General features: G+C 42.3%; 1 protein-coding gene across 1 annotated transcript; it reads left to right on the forward strand.

The window, feature by feature from the left end:
• Positions 1 to 1901: 1901 nt before the first annotated feature.
• On the forward strand, positions 1902 to 6391 carry LOC123869746. Its single transcript, XM_045912746.1, has 3 exons — positions 1902 to 3496; positions 3619 to 3625; positions 5187 to 6391. Exons 1-3 carry the CDS (start codon positions 1949 to 1951, stop codon positions 6242 to 6244), a joined length of 2613 nt encoding a protein of 870 aa, XP_045768702.1. The 5' UTR covers positions 1902 to 1948; the 3' UTR covers positions 6245 to 6391.
• Positions 6392 to 14187: the final 7796 nt, after the last annotated feature.

Below are 14187 nucleotides of genomic sequence, written 5' to 3' on the forward strand. Positions count from 1 at the left end.
AATCAGTCAGCACCTATTCCTTTTATATATGTATTTGGATATAGGTAGAAGATAGATATCCTCGTGGATAATACAGAGATTCTAATCTCGGAAACGCAAAATTGGAGTTTCCAACACCGCACAACATTTACAAGGGAACGAGCTAAGTCAGGAATTCAGTGTGAAAGCATGTAAAACTCCCGACGCCGGAAATCCGGTTATCTGACGCGATCCGGTGGAATCCTGAGCGCTCTTTATTTATATTACACAAGCTAAACTCCTGTTTTAGTTCACCCTGAGACCTAGTTAGTTGACGTTGCTAACTGGGCTAGAATATGATATTATAATCTAGGTTGTTAATGTCGGGCATCCATTGTATGCTAACGCCTGAGGGATAGTATAGTACCCAGGTCGAACCCCGCTTCACGCCCCTGTCGTATGCGGCGAGCGCCGGTTCGTTATGCAGCCCCTCTTCCCTCACACCCCTCTAGTAGCTAGGCGCTCACCCCCTCAGTCCGTCCTGGTCGCTCGTGCCTGTGCGCAGGACAGCGGAGCCGCGTAAATTGTTCTCGTAGTCAATAATAGGTTGTTTTTTCTATTTAATACAGTGTTTATCCACTTACACGGGTTTCTTTTATTACTTACCCTATAAGTGGCGCTCAACGTTGGGCCGTGTAAAGTGTTCAGACAGTTGGTTAATGGAAAAAACCCAACCACGACTAGAAAAATCGATAACTACGCAGTACTCACGAACATTCGAAGTGTTTATCATTATTCCTAGAATAGGTGTATAGACACTTATTACGAACAGTTTTGTGTGTGTGTTTTGTCAGTTCGGGCTCAAAAAAAAAACAAACTGATCTAGTGCTTTACGGGTACGAGTGGATTGTAAGTGCTCACAGTTAGTCATCCTTAGTGCTTGGGTAGGTTACCTAGGTAGTGGGATAGGTGTGACGTTACAAGGCGTAAACCGGTGAACATTGGCTATCAGTGAACATTACCTACGGCAAGGGCCGTACAAACGCTTCGTGTAGGGAGTCTATTTATAGACGGCCCGTCGAACGTTACGTAGAAATAGGTACCTATTTGTCGGTGAACAGTCGGATGCCTACAGAGACGCTTTGTGTGATACTAGGTATTAGTACGTTATGGCTGCCTAGGACCGCGACGAACGTTTATTTAGGGTACCGACAGTGACACTTTGTGCTAACCTAGATTTAGGTAGTAAGTTAGGGTACCTAGAAGCCTGGAATACAGGTGTGGTGAATAAAACTTTTGAACTGAGGTGTTTCCTACAAACGCTTCGTGTGGGAGTCTAGGTATAGACGGCCCCATCGAACGTTACGGTAGATTTAGGTATTAAGTTAGGGTACCTAGAAACCCGGAATACATCGTGTAGTGAATAAAACTTTTGAACTAAGGTGTTTCCGTGTTTAGGTATTAAGTCTAGTTTGGACTTGTTTTAAGAAAAACATTCAAGTTACTACGGCGACGTGCGCGCGTACGTATGACTTAGATACCTAACTTCGCGTGGTTTATGAACAGTTGTCGAACTTTGTTGTTGCTAGGCGGCCTAGATAGGTAGCCTAGGTACCTACCGACGTTACTACTTTTGTGGTGCATTAACTTCGCGAGAGTGCGTGTGGACTATAGGTATAGTGCGTAATAGACTTATGTGGACATGGTGCTAACACGGTCGCGTGCTAGTAGTGCTTCGCGTGGTACGCAGCAACCTGTCGCGGATACAATGCAGGCAGATGGAGGTGAATTATTCGTCGACGTGCGGACGACGACGCCGCCGCTAGCGGGCGCCGCCTCCGCCGACGCGCCCTCCGCCGGCGCGGCCTCGCCGCCGCCGGAGCAAGTGGACGGGCGTGAGCCGCCTGACTTTGAGCAAATGAAACAGTTTGGGCAGGCTCCGCCCGGCGCCGCGTTACCATCACAACCGAGTACAGCCGCACCCGTGGTAATGACGAACCAACAACTAGCATTCATCATACAATCTTTACGGGCGCAGCCGCCTACGCAGGGCGCGCTGCCACCGTCAACGACTGTGAGTACAAATTTAGCTAAATGTACGGCAAGATACAATGGAGTCGCCGATGTTCTGGCGTTCATAGACTCTGTGCAGATTTATAAGGAGTGTGTAGGCGTTAGCGACGATATTGCCTTAAGAGGCCTGCCAATGCTACTGACGGACTTTGCAGCGACCTGGTGGCAGGGCGTTAAGCATTCAGTTTTGAGTTGGCAGGAAGCAATTAGCTTACTTCGGCAAACGTTTGGGCCACGCCTCCCGCCGCACAGAATTTATCGGGAGATATTCAGCCGGGAGCAACGGGAGGAGCGCACCGATGTCTTTGTGTGTAGAGTCAGAGCCCTTATTGCCCAGTTAGCTCCAAATACTCTACCTGAGAATCCAGTACAGCTCGATATGGTATATGGGCTGCTCCATAAGAGAATTCGTGAGAAGATAGTAAGGACTGCCTTCACATCGTTCACGGAGCTGCTGCAACAAGCACGGGTAGTAGAGGAGGTCCTAGAGGAAGGCAGTGCGGTGGCTCCTACTGGGAAAAATACATCTACATGTGCCTACCCGTCACCGTCTGCGGCACAGGCTTCAACCTCTCCACCAGCTTCTGATGTGAAACCAGAAAAAGCCTCACAGAGCAAGCCGAGACCACGGTGCTCTTTTTGTAAGATGTTCGGCCACGTCAAGGAGGACTGCCGCCGAATCAAGAACAAGCTCACTCCAGCTCCCGTCAAGAGTGAACCTGCCGCAGCAGCGTCGGAGCTGCGCCCAGCCATAACATGTTTTGGTTGCGGTGCACCCGGCGTTATACGATCCAATTGCAAGACGTGTAAAGAAAAGAACACTCCACCACCGTCAACGACAGCGTTTCAATCAGTGTCCGTAGGTGAATTCGTGCTAAGCCCGCGTGTGCGTCCAATATTTAACATTGAAGTGTTCGGGGCTATAGGTACGGCACTGCTCGATACCGGTGCAAAGCAATCAGTGGCTAGTGATAGTTTAGCAAAGCATTTAAGGTCAAATGGCCAAGTGTTCAATAGTGTAGAAACTGAATTGCGTTTTGCGGACGGAAGTCAACGAGTCCAGGTTGTAGAGACGGCTTTAGTAAATGTAAAGGTGCAGGAAGTGGAGGTGTCAACCCTTTTTATGGTCTTGCCTGGTGCTATAGACTCCCTATTAGGAATGAATTTTATTAGGGACGCTGGCATGGTACTTGATTTTCAAAAAAATAGGTTTTCGTTACGGTCGACAGAGTTCCAGGAACTAATGTATGAAACCACTAACCACGCGGTGGTTAGTGCTGCGGTTACCCTTCGTGAAGGCGAAGGCACTCTCTTATGTCCAGCTGATAAAGAGCAATTGAGTAGGCTATTAGAAGAGAATAAGGAAATCTTTGGTGCAGGGGGAGGGCCGACGCCCTTTGCTATGCATAGAATCGATACAGGGAACACCGCGCCCATTTCAACCCCACCGTATCGGGTTACCCCCGCGAAGAAAGAAATAATAAGAGCGGAAATTGATAAGATGCTAGAACTTGATGTTATCGAGGAAGCTGAGTCCGAGTGGACCTCACCTGTGGTTCTAGTACCCAAGAAAAATGGTGAGACCAGATTTTGCGTAGACTATAGAAAGTTGAACGCCGTAACACGAACGGACAAGTATCCGCTTCCATTAATAGACGATCTACGGGCTTCTGCCAAGAGTAACTGTGTGATGTCCACGATCGACTTGCGATCAGGCTACTGGCAAGTTGAGGTGGCCCCAGAGGATCGACACAAAACGGCCTTCGTTTCCCCGTTTGGGACGTTTCAATTTCGGCGCATGCCCTTTGGCTTGAAGAACTCGCCGTCCACGTTCCAGCGGCTAATGGATCGGTTCCGGGCCGGCCTTAAGGATATTGCCGTGGTAGCTTATTTGGACGATATTTTAGTAATTTCCGAAAACCTACAAGCACACGTGCGCGATTTGCAGCAGGTGTTCGACCGCCTGCGACAATTCCATCTCCGCGCAAACCGTGAAAAATGTGTGTTTGCCAGGGAGAGAGTAACATTTTTAGGGCACGTGGTGACCGTCCGTGGAATAGAGCCAGATCCCGGGAAAATTGACGCTATTGTGGGTAGACTTCCGCCTACCAACCTAAAGGAATTAAGAAGCTTCCTGCAAACCTGTTGTTGGTTTCGGAAGTTTATTCCCCAATTTTCGGAAGTTGCCCGCGCCTTGACGGATCTCACTAAGAAAGATAGACCCTGGAAATGGGGAGAGGAGGAGACCAAAGCATTCAATGAGCTTAAGAGGCGACTCACGACGAGTCCGATCCTCCAGCAACCAGACTTTGAGCGGGGATTCGTATTGCGCACTGATGCTAGCGATTATGCATTGGGTGCCGTGCTGATGCAAGGCCCGGAGCAGAAGTCTGAGAAACCCATTGAGTATGCCAGCAGGTTATTGACCTCCGCAGAACGGAACTATTCCACCACGGAGAAAGAGGCGCTGGCGGTGGTATGGGCCCTGGAGAAATTTCGAGGGTACCTCGAGGGCGCCCAGGTCCAGGTGGCATCTGACCACCAGCCTCTGAAGTGGCTCCTTTCTCTGAAAACCCCAAGCGGTCGTTTAGCCCGATGGGCCCTTAAGATTCAGGCTTTTAATCTGAATATTGAGTACACTCCGGGGCGGGTCAATGTGGTGGCGGACACCCTTAGCCGTCCCGTTTGTGACTCCTCCCGGAATGACGTGGTAGAAACCACATGCGACATCTGTCCTGTATCCGTCGATCTACCTCACCATAGCTCCGAAGAGCTGCGCGCTGCTCAGCTCGGAGATCCTGAAATAGCGAAGATACTTTCAGACTTCGAAGACGGTGAAGCTGCCACTCGTTGGACAGATCGCGGATATTATGTCTCGAATGGAGTTCTATTCCGGTTTGATCCGATTTGCGAATCCGAGGAGCCCCAGTTGGTAGTACCGGAATCTATGCGTGCGGAAATCATGAAGCAGCTCCATGATGCCCCAACTGCGGGTCATTTAGGCCTGGAGCGCACTCTAAAACGGATCAAGGAGAGATTCTATTTCCCAAACATGCGCCAGTACGTGACCACCTATCTAAAGGCTTGTGATTTGTGTCAGAAGTTCAAGCCGACCAACCTCAAACCAGCCGGTCTTCTACAAACCCCTGTTCCAGCCCAAAGGTTTGAAGTCCTCGCTATGGACTTATTTGGCCCACTACCGGAAGGTAGCCAGGGGGAGAAATATATATTCCTTGTAGAAGACACCGCAAGCAGATGGGTGGAATTGATTCCTTTGACTGACGCCACTGCCGAGAGTTGTGCCAGAGCCCTTATTGAGGAAGTGTTCCTACGCTATGGGTTTCCGCGCCGTGTCATCTCGGACAATGGGGTCCAATTCGTTTCAGCGGTGATGCAGAAGGCCCTGCACGTTCTCGGGGTGAACCAGAACTTAACTCCAGTGTACCACCCCGAAGCTAACCCAGCTGAACGGAAAAATCGAGAAATGAAACAGATGCTGGCGATGATGATCGATCCTGAGCATCGTCGTTGGCCGGAAGCATTACCTTCGGTGCGCTTTGCGCTTAATACGGCACCTAACCAGGGCACAGGACACTCCGCCGCGTATTTAACCTTTGCGCGCGAGTTCCGGTCTCCCCTAGATGTAGCCTGCGACCTGAGGGCAGTTGTAGAGCAGGAGAACTACGTACCACAAATCACGCCGTACTTGAGGGACTTCGTAGAGCGCCTACAGGAAGTGAAGTGGCGAGTCGAACGGCAACAAGATCTTCGGAAGGAGTCCGCAGATAAAGCCCGCCGTCCAGGGCCAACCTACAAAGAGGGTGACCTCGTTCTACTGGAAAGTCACCGTGCTAGTCAGGCGGTGAAAGGTTTTACTTCCAAGTTTGCTCCCCGACGGGAAGGCCCGTATCGGGTTAGTAGGGTTATCTCCCCCACCACGTATGAGGTGGTCGATGGTGAGGGCACGCCTCGGGGCAAGTACCATGCCAGCCTCCTGACCCCGTATGCAGGAGGTTGTGGGGCCATTACTCATGCCCGAAAGAAGGGTAGGCCCCGGAAAACAGCTAGTCCCAAGCCAGCTCCAGAATCTTCTGCTGGCTTGGAGGGAGAGGATATAGTACCCAGGTCGAACCCCGCTTCACGCCCCTGTCGTATGCGGCGAGCGCCGGTTCGTTATGCAGCCCCTCTTCCCTCACACCCCTCTAGTAGCTAGGCGCTCACCCCCTCAGTCCGTCCTGGTCGCTCGTGCCTGTGCGCAGGACAGCGGAGCCGCGTAAATTGTTCTCGTAGTCAATAATAGGTTGTTTTTTCTATTTAATACAGTGTTTATCCACTTACACGGGTTTCTTTTATTACTTACCCTATAATAGCTTATTTTCAGCAGCTAAATTGCTAAATTTCATCAGCTCAGCTTATATTTTAATATTAATAATAATGCAAATATAATAGCCTAGCGGTTAAGACCTTTTATTCGGGAGGTCGGGGGTTTGATCCCGGGCACACACCTCTAACTTTTTGGAGTTATGTGCGTTTTAAGTAATTAAATACCTATCATTTGCTTTATCGGTGAAGAAAAATATTCTCCTTAATGTTCGCATAGGCGTGCGAAGAATATTCTAGTCCGCATTTGGCCAGCGTGGTGGAGTATTGAAAAACAAATCAACACAATGCGAATGTGTTGGTTTATTTTTTAAACACGCTGTAACGGCGCAGCAACGGATCGACCTGATTTTTGCATGGATTGCGCTTCCAAAATCAATGGATTTATAACTAAATAACTGGAGAGTGACATAGACTAATTTTATTTATCAATAAGTATTATGATAATTTGACGGAGCCCTAAGTATACCCGCACAATGTCAGGAAGCGACCTATTAAAGAACAGCTGAAAATTAGCTGGATTTACTTTAGCATACGGTTGAAATTGGATTGAATGACAACAAAACACAGCTTCAGTACTAACGCTCCTGCACAGCATGAATGAAGGCTTGTGTGATGTAAATGAAGTGTGCTCAGCATTCCGGCGGCAAATAGACGGGATTTGCGCATTGTGAACTGAATTTAAACGTCTTGAACCGACTTCAACACACACGGCGAGCTGAAAGTTATATAGCAGGTGTTTAAATCCCTTTCTGCATCATATTCAGTTCGGTCATCGTATTTATGGTCTCCCTAGCGCTGTGGTAAGCACTGTAATCTTATTAGTGGGAGCTCCCGGGTTCGATTCCCGGGATTTCATAATTTATAATTTCTGATCTGATCTGGTGGGAGGCATCGGTCGTGGTTAGTTACCACCCTACCGGCAAAGCCGTGCCGCCAAGCGATTCAGCGTTCCAGTACAATACCGTGTAGAAACCAAAAGAGTATGAAAACTGGCATACCTCTTCCAGTTTAGCCCGCTTCCATGTTAGACTGCATCATCACTTACCACCAGGTGAGGTAGTCAAGGACTAACCCGTATTTAGTTTTATGATCTCTTTCCATACTTACTTCTACCATTATTAAACCATAATACTTATCTATAAGAATAACCGTATACTTACCTTCTTAATGGTATAGTTTTCTTGAGAATAATAATGCGGTGGTTTCCCAGATCCTTCCTGATAGGTGCGATTCGACTAAAAGTACAGGATTTCAATACTTAGATTTAACTATAACTATCAAAATCTTAGTGATAATAACGACAAACAGCCAACCAACGTCAGCCATCTATTCAGTTACCGACTTCATCGTTGCCACATCACTTGCACAATCGACTGTCAAGCACTGTCGCACGTCCCTACAATCAGCTTGAAAATATAAATTTATGAATTAACCTTCCCAAAAATCGAATCCTGGGCTTTTCACATTAAACTTACAACACTAGCCGCTCCACCAGAGAGTTCTTCAAAGAGGCTATTCAGTTCCAAGCACTAACATCTGAAAGACGCAAGTTTTATTATTGAACCACAATCTGATCTCCCACAGCAATATAGTCGTTATCCCATACACAATAGAGTCTACACGTGTGTAAATTTTGGAGCCAAGTTCTGTCACGGACCTGCAGGTACTTGACTCGTCAACAGGTCAACATCAGGCTCCTTTCATACTGGAGCTTTCAGAAAGCCTTGTTTATTACATTTTGAACCTCCTTTATATGTTTTTGAGGTCAGCGCTTCGTGTCTTCCCAACTTCGGCTTTTATTTTAGTACAACTAAGTGTAGAGTGTACTTAAAAAATTGGTTAAATGCGAGTAGTAGTGTATACTTAAAAATCAGTCATATTATGCGAGTTGGACTCACACCCGAAGGATTCCATTCTATCGTACAAGAAAAAAAGAGTTATAAAATAACGAAGGTCTAGCCCTCGCTGACTCTCTCTTTATTACTTACTGTAGGTACATACTAACTGCAATATCAGTTGTTTCTTGAATTCATTTGTTTATTGTTCACATTGCATCTTTCAAAGCATTGTGGAGAACTTCTAGGCATGCAAGTTTCCTCACGATGTTTTTCTTCACCGTTAAATCAAGTGATATTTAATTTCTTAAAACGCACATAAAGTTAGAAGTGCGTGACCGGAATCGAACCCCTGAACGCCTGAATAGGAGGCGATCGTCTTAACCACTAGGCCTTCACCGCTAAAGGGTTTATAATGGGGCAAAGAGACAACCTCGCATGTATGAATTATGGGAGTCCCCATCTCCCATGGAAGGGTGTGTGGTTCTATAACTATAAACTATTCACGCGGCTGCGGTCGCCTCCGTACGATGAAACTTTCGCGTGTTTGTACTGTATGGGACGCGCGTGAGATAACACAATATAGTCGCAGAGCTGGTGAGATATTATCTTTCGTGAGAAACCCTCCCACCTTCCATGGTTTTATCAACCTATTGGCTATATGGGTTGGATCCAACGGGAGAACCCAATGGTACATTATTTTTATTGCAGGATAGGCTTGCACTTGACGACAATTATGCTTTAAAAAAGTTGATGTTGAAGTGAGGTATTCACTTTGTGGGCGCAAAATATAGGCATTGAATTTCCACAAGTTCTGAGACTATAACAATATCCGTCTTGATGTTAATTGTGATCTTGTCGGATGTAAGTCTCGTTAGTTGTGTTTCACCGCGGTTATAATTGTAAGCTTGGCCCATATTAATTATCTATAAACGTGTAGAAGTTACTGATTAGATAGTTGGCGCCACTCAAATCATAACAAATCATAACATCATATTAGAAGGCGTCATTGATTGGCTGAAGTTGTTCAACATCTGATCGATAAACGTACTGTATATAAAATTCTTATAGTTTCTAGTTGATGAATTGTAGCATAATAAAGGATAATATTTGTAATCAATATATAAGATGAAAACATCTTTATTACTTAGATGATTTGTTAAACGAGCTTGATGATTTGTATATTAGTCACTAAGTTTATTCATTGTACAATTCGGATTGGCCGATAACGATAAGATAAAAAGGGGAGTGGCTAATAACCGTGGAGAGGTTACCTGTAAGAGTGGTTTTAAAACGACGACATTCGAAAATATACTAACGTAAGAGGAACAACATTTATTTGACACAAATGTAAAAGTTAATAAATTTAAATATGAAATAAAAGTGTAATAATTTATCATAAAGATTGTGTTTGTGATTTCGTCAGACCTTACCCAAAAGGTCAGAAGAGGGACATCAAGAAAATATAATATTTTCTTGTCACGCTCACGACTCAGAGAAACAAGTGGAAATATACAGAGGAACGAGAAAGAAGTGGAGGTCTAGTAGACCACAGACATTTTGGAGCACAAGGCCAATATTTGGGCCTCAATATATCAAAGTACCTAGTCATGGCATCAAAGGATTTCTGGATAAACGGGTAGGATCTTTCCATGATTTTATTTTTATTGATACCTATTAATGGTAAATTTTTTTTTATTTTTTTATTTGTGTGGGTTTTCGTTTTGTTTGTTCTACATTTAGTTATCATTTTGTTAAAAAGCTTTGCTCCGAGTTTGAATGGAAATTATATAACGTTATGATACCTAGAATTACCCACATTTTTATAATTCATCTTGTATATTGGTTATACAAATGCGATCGACCTTCAAATTGTGGTTTAAATAACGTTGAGGTATTTAGAAGGCTTATTTTACAATGAAAATGAAAAATGTTTATTTACAAAATACAGTCTTGTACAATTTTCCTGTGTCTGGTGGTACCCGCACTAGGTTATCCTGTATCGTGGGTACAATGGAATAGATAGTGAACATAGTGTTAAACAATATAAAAAGTGTGGTTTACTTAATGATGGGCGTTATTGTTACTTTTAAATAGTTTTCAGGATGTATCTACTATGTCCTGCCGGAGTTTTATTTCTCATTAAATGATTTCACAGGTGAATATCTCACGGAACGTGGTATTTCAATCTTCACACTTGTAATCGTGTGCCGAATTAGTTTGGTTAAGAGTTACGATAGGGATTTATTTTCACATAGTGGTTTTGTTTTACGGAAGGTGAATTTCTGGATTTAGGTTCAATCGTTTGCTGCATTCATTGTATAGATAGATGTTTTCCTTTTTTTAGCACACAGTGACGCGATATTATCACACAGCACTCATTGGGCATCTTGAATGTTGTTTTGTGAAATTATTATTTTTTGTAAACCGCTTTAGGATAAGGTAGAAAAAGTTACATGAAATAGCTTTTCGTTTTACGCCTGCCAGTGAAATAATCCGTCTCTACTTGTAATGGTTACTAAATGATTGGGGATATAAAATGTTAATTGATAAAAATGAAGGTGATCCGTTGTAATAAAGTAATAGTGACCAGGGTTAATAAATTGAGCATTTTGAGAAATATGAATCCTAAAATGGGTGTAAAAGTAGGTTTATCTTATCTGGTTATTCTTTAACTAAATTTAAAATTATGGTAGGTAGGTAGTCAGATAGTTTTAAATACGGGGTGCATAAATAAGTGTTTTTTTTTACAAAAGTGAGGAGAAATGTTTTCATTTATCTATTTTTACCACTTGAAACGCGTAATGTTTGAGTTTCAAACATAACTTTGTTGACAACAGCTCACCATGAACAACCCATGGCCGGCCCACTACTGAGCAACAAGTGTCTCCTCACAGAATGAGAAGGGTTTAGGCCGTAGTCTACCACGCTAGATAACAGCTAATTTACTTTTAATACTGGCACAATAATTTGAGTACTACGAGTAGTAGGTAGGTATAGTATATGAGCAGCGGGGTTTTTTTTTTACCTGTATTCACGCAATTAACTGTGTACTGCCGCATTTAAATGCAATATGATTTTGTTTTTATTGGATTAACATCGCTTGGCGGGTTAAATTCCTGGCAAATGTTCTATTAAAATTAGAGTAAGTTTTTTTTTTAATGGTAATATACCTACAGTACTGCCCTTAGGGCAGGGCGCGATAATAAGTACCTACTACCAAAATACTATTTTCTTTGTTGTACGAAAGAAATTTTAGGCAAATATCTTTGCAACACGCTCGCGTTTGTGGCATGACATTATCCCAGAAATATATTTAAAAAAAAAAATTCACGCTCGCTTGACTCGCTTCGCGATAGTTCAGTTTCGATATGCATTTAGTTAACAAAACTCTCAGGAAACCACGTTTGTTGTGCTCTCGAAATTGATCAGTCTGTTTGATAAAATCGAAATGCGGTGCCTTATAAATTTCGCTTAGGAGCGCCGGTAGTATCTCATGATAATAATATGAATATTGATCATAATTTTTTTTTTTTAGGCTGATTAAGCATTGAAGGTTTTTCGGCTGGTCTGGCATTTCGCCTGATTTTATGTTTTTGCTTATTTAGCGCGTTCAGGAAAGCTTTGACAACGTTTTATAACATGAGTATATATATTTTTTTGTTTTAGTTACCCAAACAGAAAAAAAAAAGCATTAAAGATGTGGGACCGAGGGATAAATCTAGTGTGATTTTTGGTTGGATTATGAAGTTGTAGTTAGGGTATTTAAAATAGAAAGATTTCAATTGTAGGAAATGATGTAAAACATGTTGAGGATAAGTTGTGTAATAAAGTCGATAATTCACTTGTTAGATGTCACGCGATCTATTGCGAGGAGGAATCTTTTTCTTGTCTTTTTTTTTATAAATACGGTGTTCTGACGGGTTTTTATTTACGTCTCTGATTATTGAATACTTTCGGTGTTTGATTGGACGGTTAGAGGTTGCAAAAGCAATCGCCCTCTAATTAAATTGTTTATTTAGGCATTAGTTCAATTTGGATTAAATCTCGCGAAAAGCCACGGTGGCTGTCTCTCGCGCGTCTTGGAAAGACATTCCTAATGCCTGTTTTTCTGAGAGAGGGATGCATTATCAAGTGAGATGAGCTGCAATGTTTGCGGCCGATTATTTTGGAGGCACAGTGGTTTAAACTGGTTGGTTTGAAAATTTGCAATCGTGGCAAGTGGAATAAAGTTTGACTAAACTATTTAATGAACTAAGTATATAATGGATTTGGTGAATGGTTATATTATATAACATTTTGATAAATGGATGAATTTGAAGAGTGTATGTATGTAGTTGATGCACATTTGTTTCATATTTTTACTTAAGTTATAAAGTATTACATTTGGTGAGTAGTTATTTATATTTGGTAGGGTAGGTTTGATAAACAGGTAGTTATCTTGATTAATAAATGAGTTATCATTTTATAAATGCGTACTTTAATGTTTGATGAACTGGTATACTTGATAAATGTGCATATTTTCATACTTCAAAGACAAGTTGTACCTATTAGTTTCTTCAAGCTTTTAGTTGCTGATAATTATATTAACATTCTTTAGAGCGCATGTCCTATGGACGAAATCGTTTATACATACTTTCACTGTTTGAAATGTTACAATCATAAAGATAGTTATGACTAGAGGGGGTCATAGCTTGTTGCCGCTCTTGTACATCCATGTGTCAACTAGGTATTGTCATCTCAGTATATTTCAGGGAACCTCCGTTCGGGTGAAAGCGATAGCTGTTGGATAAATGCTTGTTGGGTTATCAGAAGACCGTGTAGTCTTCGATGAGGTTACTTGTAAATATTATAGCGAAATAGTAAGTTTAAAAATAGAATGAGGCTAAACTAAAAAAATGAGACAAAGATAAAAATAATAACTTAAAGCATTGAAACAGCATAAAGTGAAATAGTAACTTACAAACTATACATACATATTTACGAATTATGTAGATAGATATAGTATTACTGGATTACGTATATCAAATAAGAATACTGTCAGCTCATGTTTTGTTTTCGGCGTGGTAATTTTACGCTTAAAACTCATAAGAGATATCATGAGGTTCGCTTTCTGTAAAAGTTATTAGCTTTAACAGTCAATTGATTTATTACATTATTTATTTATTATACACTCAACAAGTAAAAGTATTTTGTTTTGACAAAATCCAAAGAAGTACCTATTGGATTAATAAAGCAAGGTACGAAGCATTGGCTGGATTTTACAACATTTAAAGTTTCCTGTTCATTTTTATCATTGAGTTAATTTGAGGCGGAAGGATCCTCTTGAAAATTTTTAAGATTAAATTATTAGTAAGAAAGTATATTTTGCTTAGGTTAGTTTAAAATGTACAGCCGGTAATTAAAAAAAAAAATATATATACATTTAATTTTACATAATAGGTGAAGCTGGTTGATGCACCAAAAATCGAATTATCATAGGAATTTAATTAAGCTAACATTTTTATTTATTATCAACTTCAAATATACAGTAGCAAACTGATTAGTTGGAATGCATGCAGTGATTGGAATATTTAAGTTCCGATAGAAGAATCTATATCGTGGCTTGTTCCTTTATGGACAAGAATATTTTTTTTTGACTCGTGGGACCACTTACACAAAATATCAACGTTCGGTTTGGAGGTCTTCCATGGCTATTCCTACAGTTCCATGACGTATTGAAGAGGTTAACACTTTGTCGCTCATCACATCAACCAGCACGGCATTTGGGTATGATGGATGGATGTAGATAGGTACACATTTGATGGGGGGGGTTTAGTGGTTTGTATCAATAGGAACCAGGGGTTGAATGAGGAAGGCTGAGGACAGTACGTGTGGTGCTTACTAGGGAAGGTTTATGTTCAACAGTGACCTTATGATGATGACGATGTAGATGACG

The sequence above is a fragment of the Maniola jurtina genome, chromosome 11 (genome assembly GCF_905333055.1).
Source record: "Maniola jurtina chromosome 11, ilManJurt1.1, whole genome shotgun sequence".
Lineage (NCBI taxonomy): Eukaryota > Metazoa > Arthropoda > Insecta > Lepidoptera > Nymphalidae > Maniola > Maniola jurtina.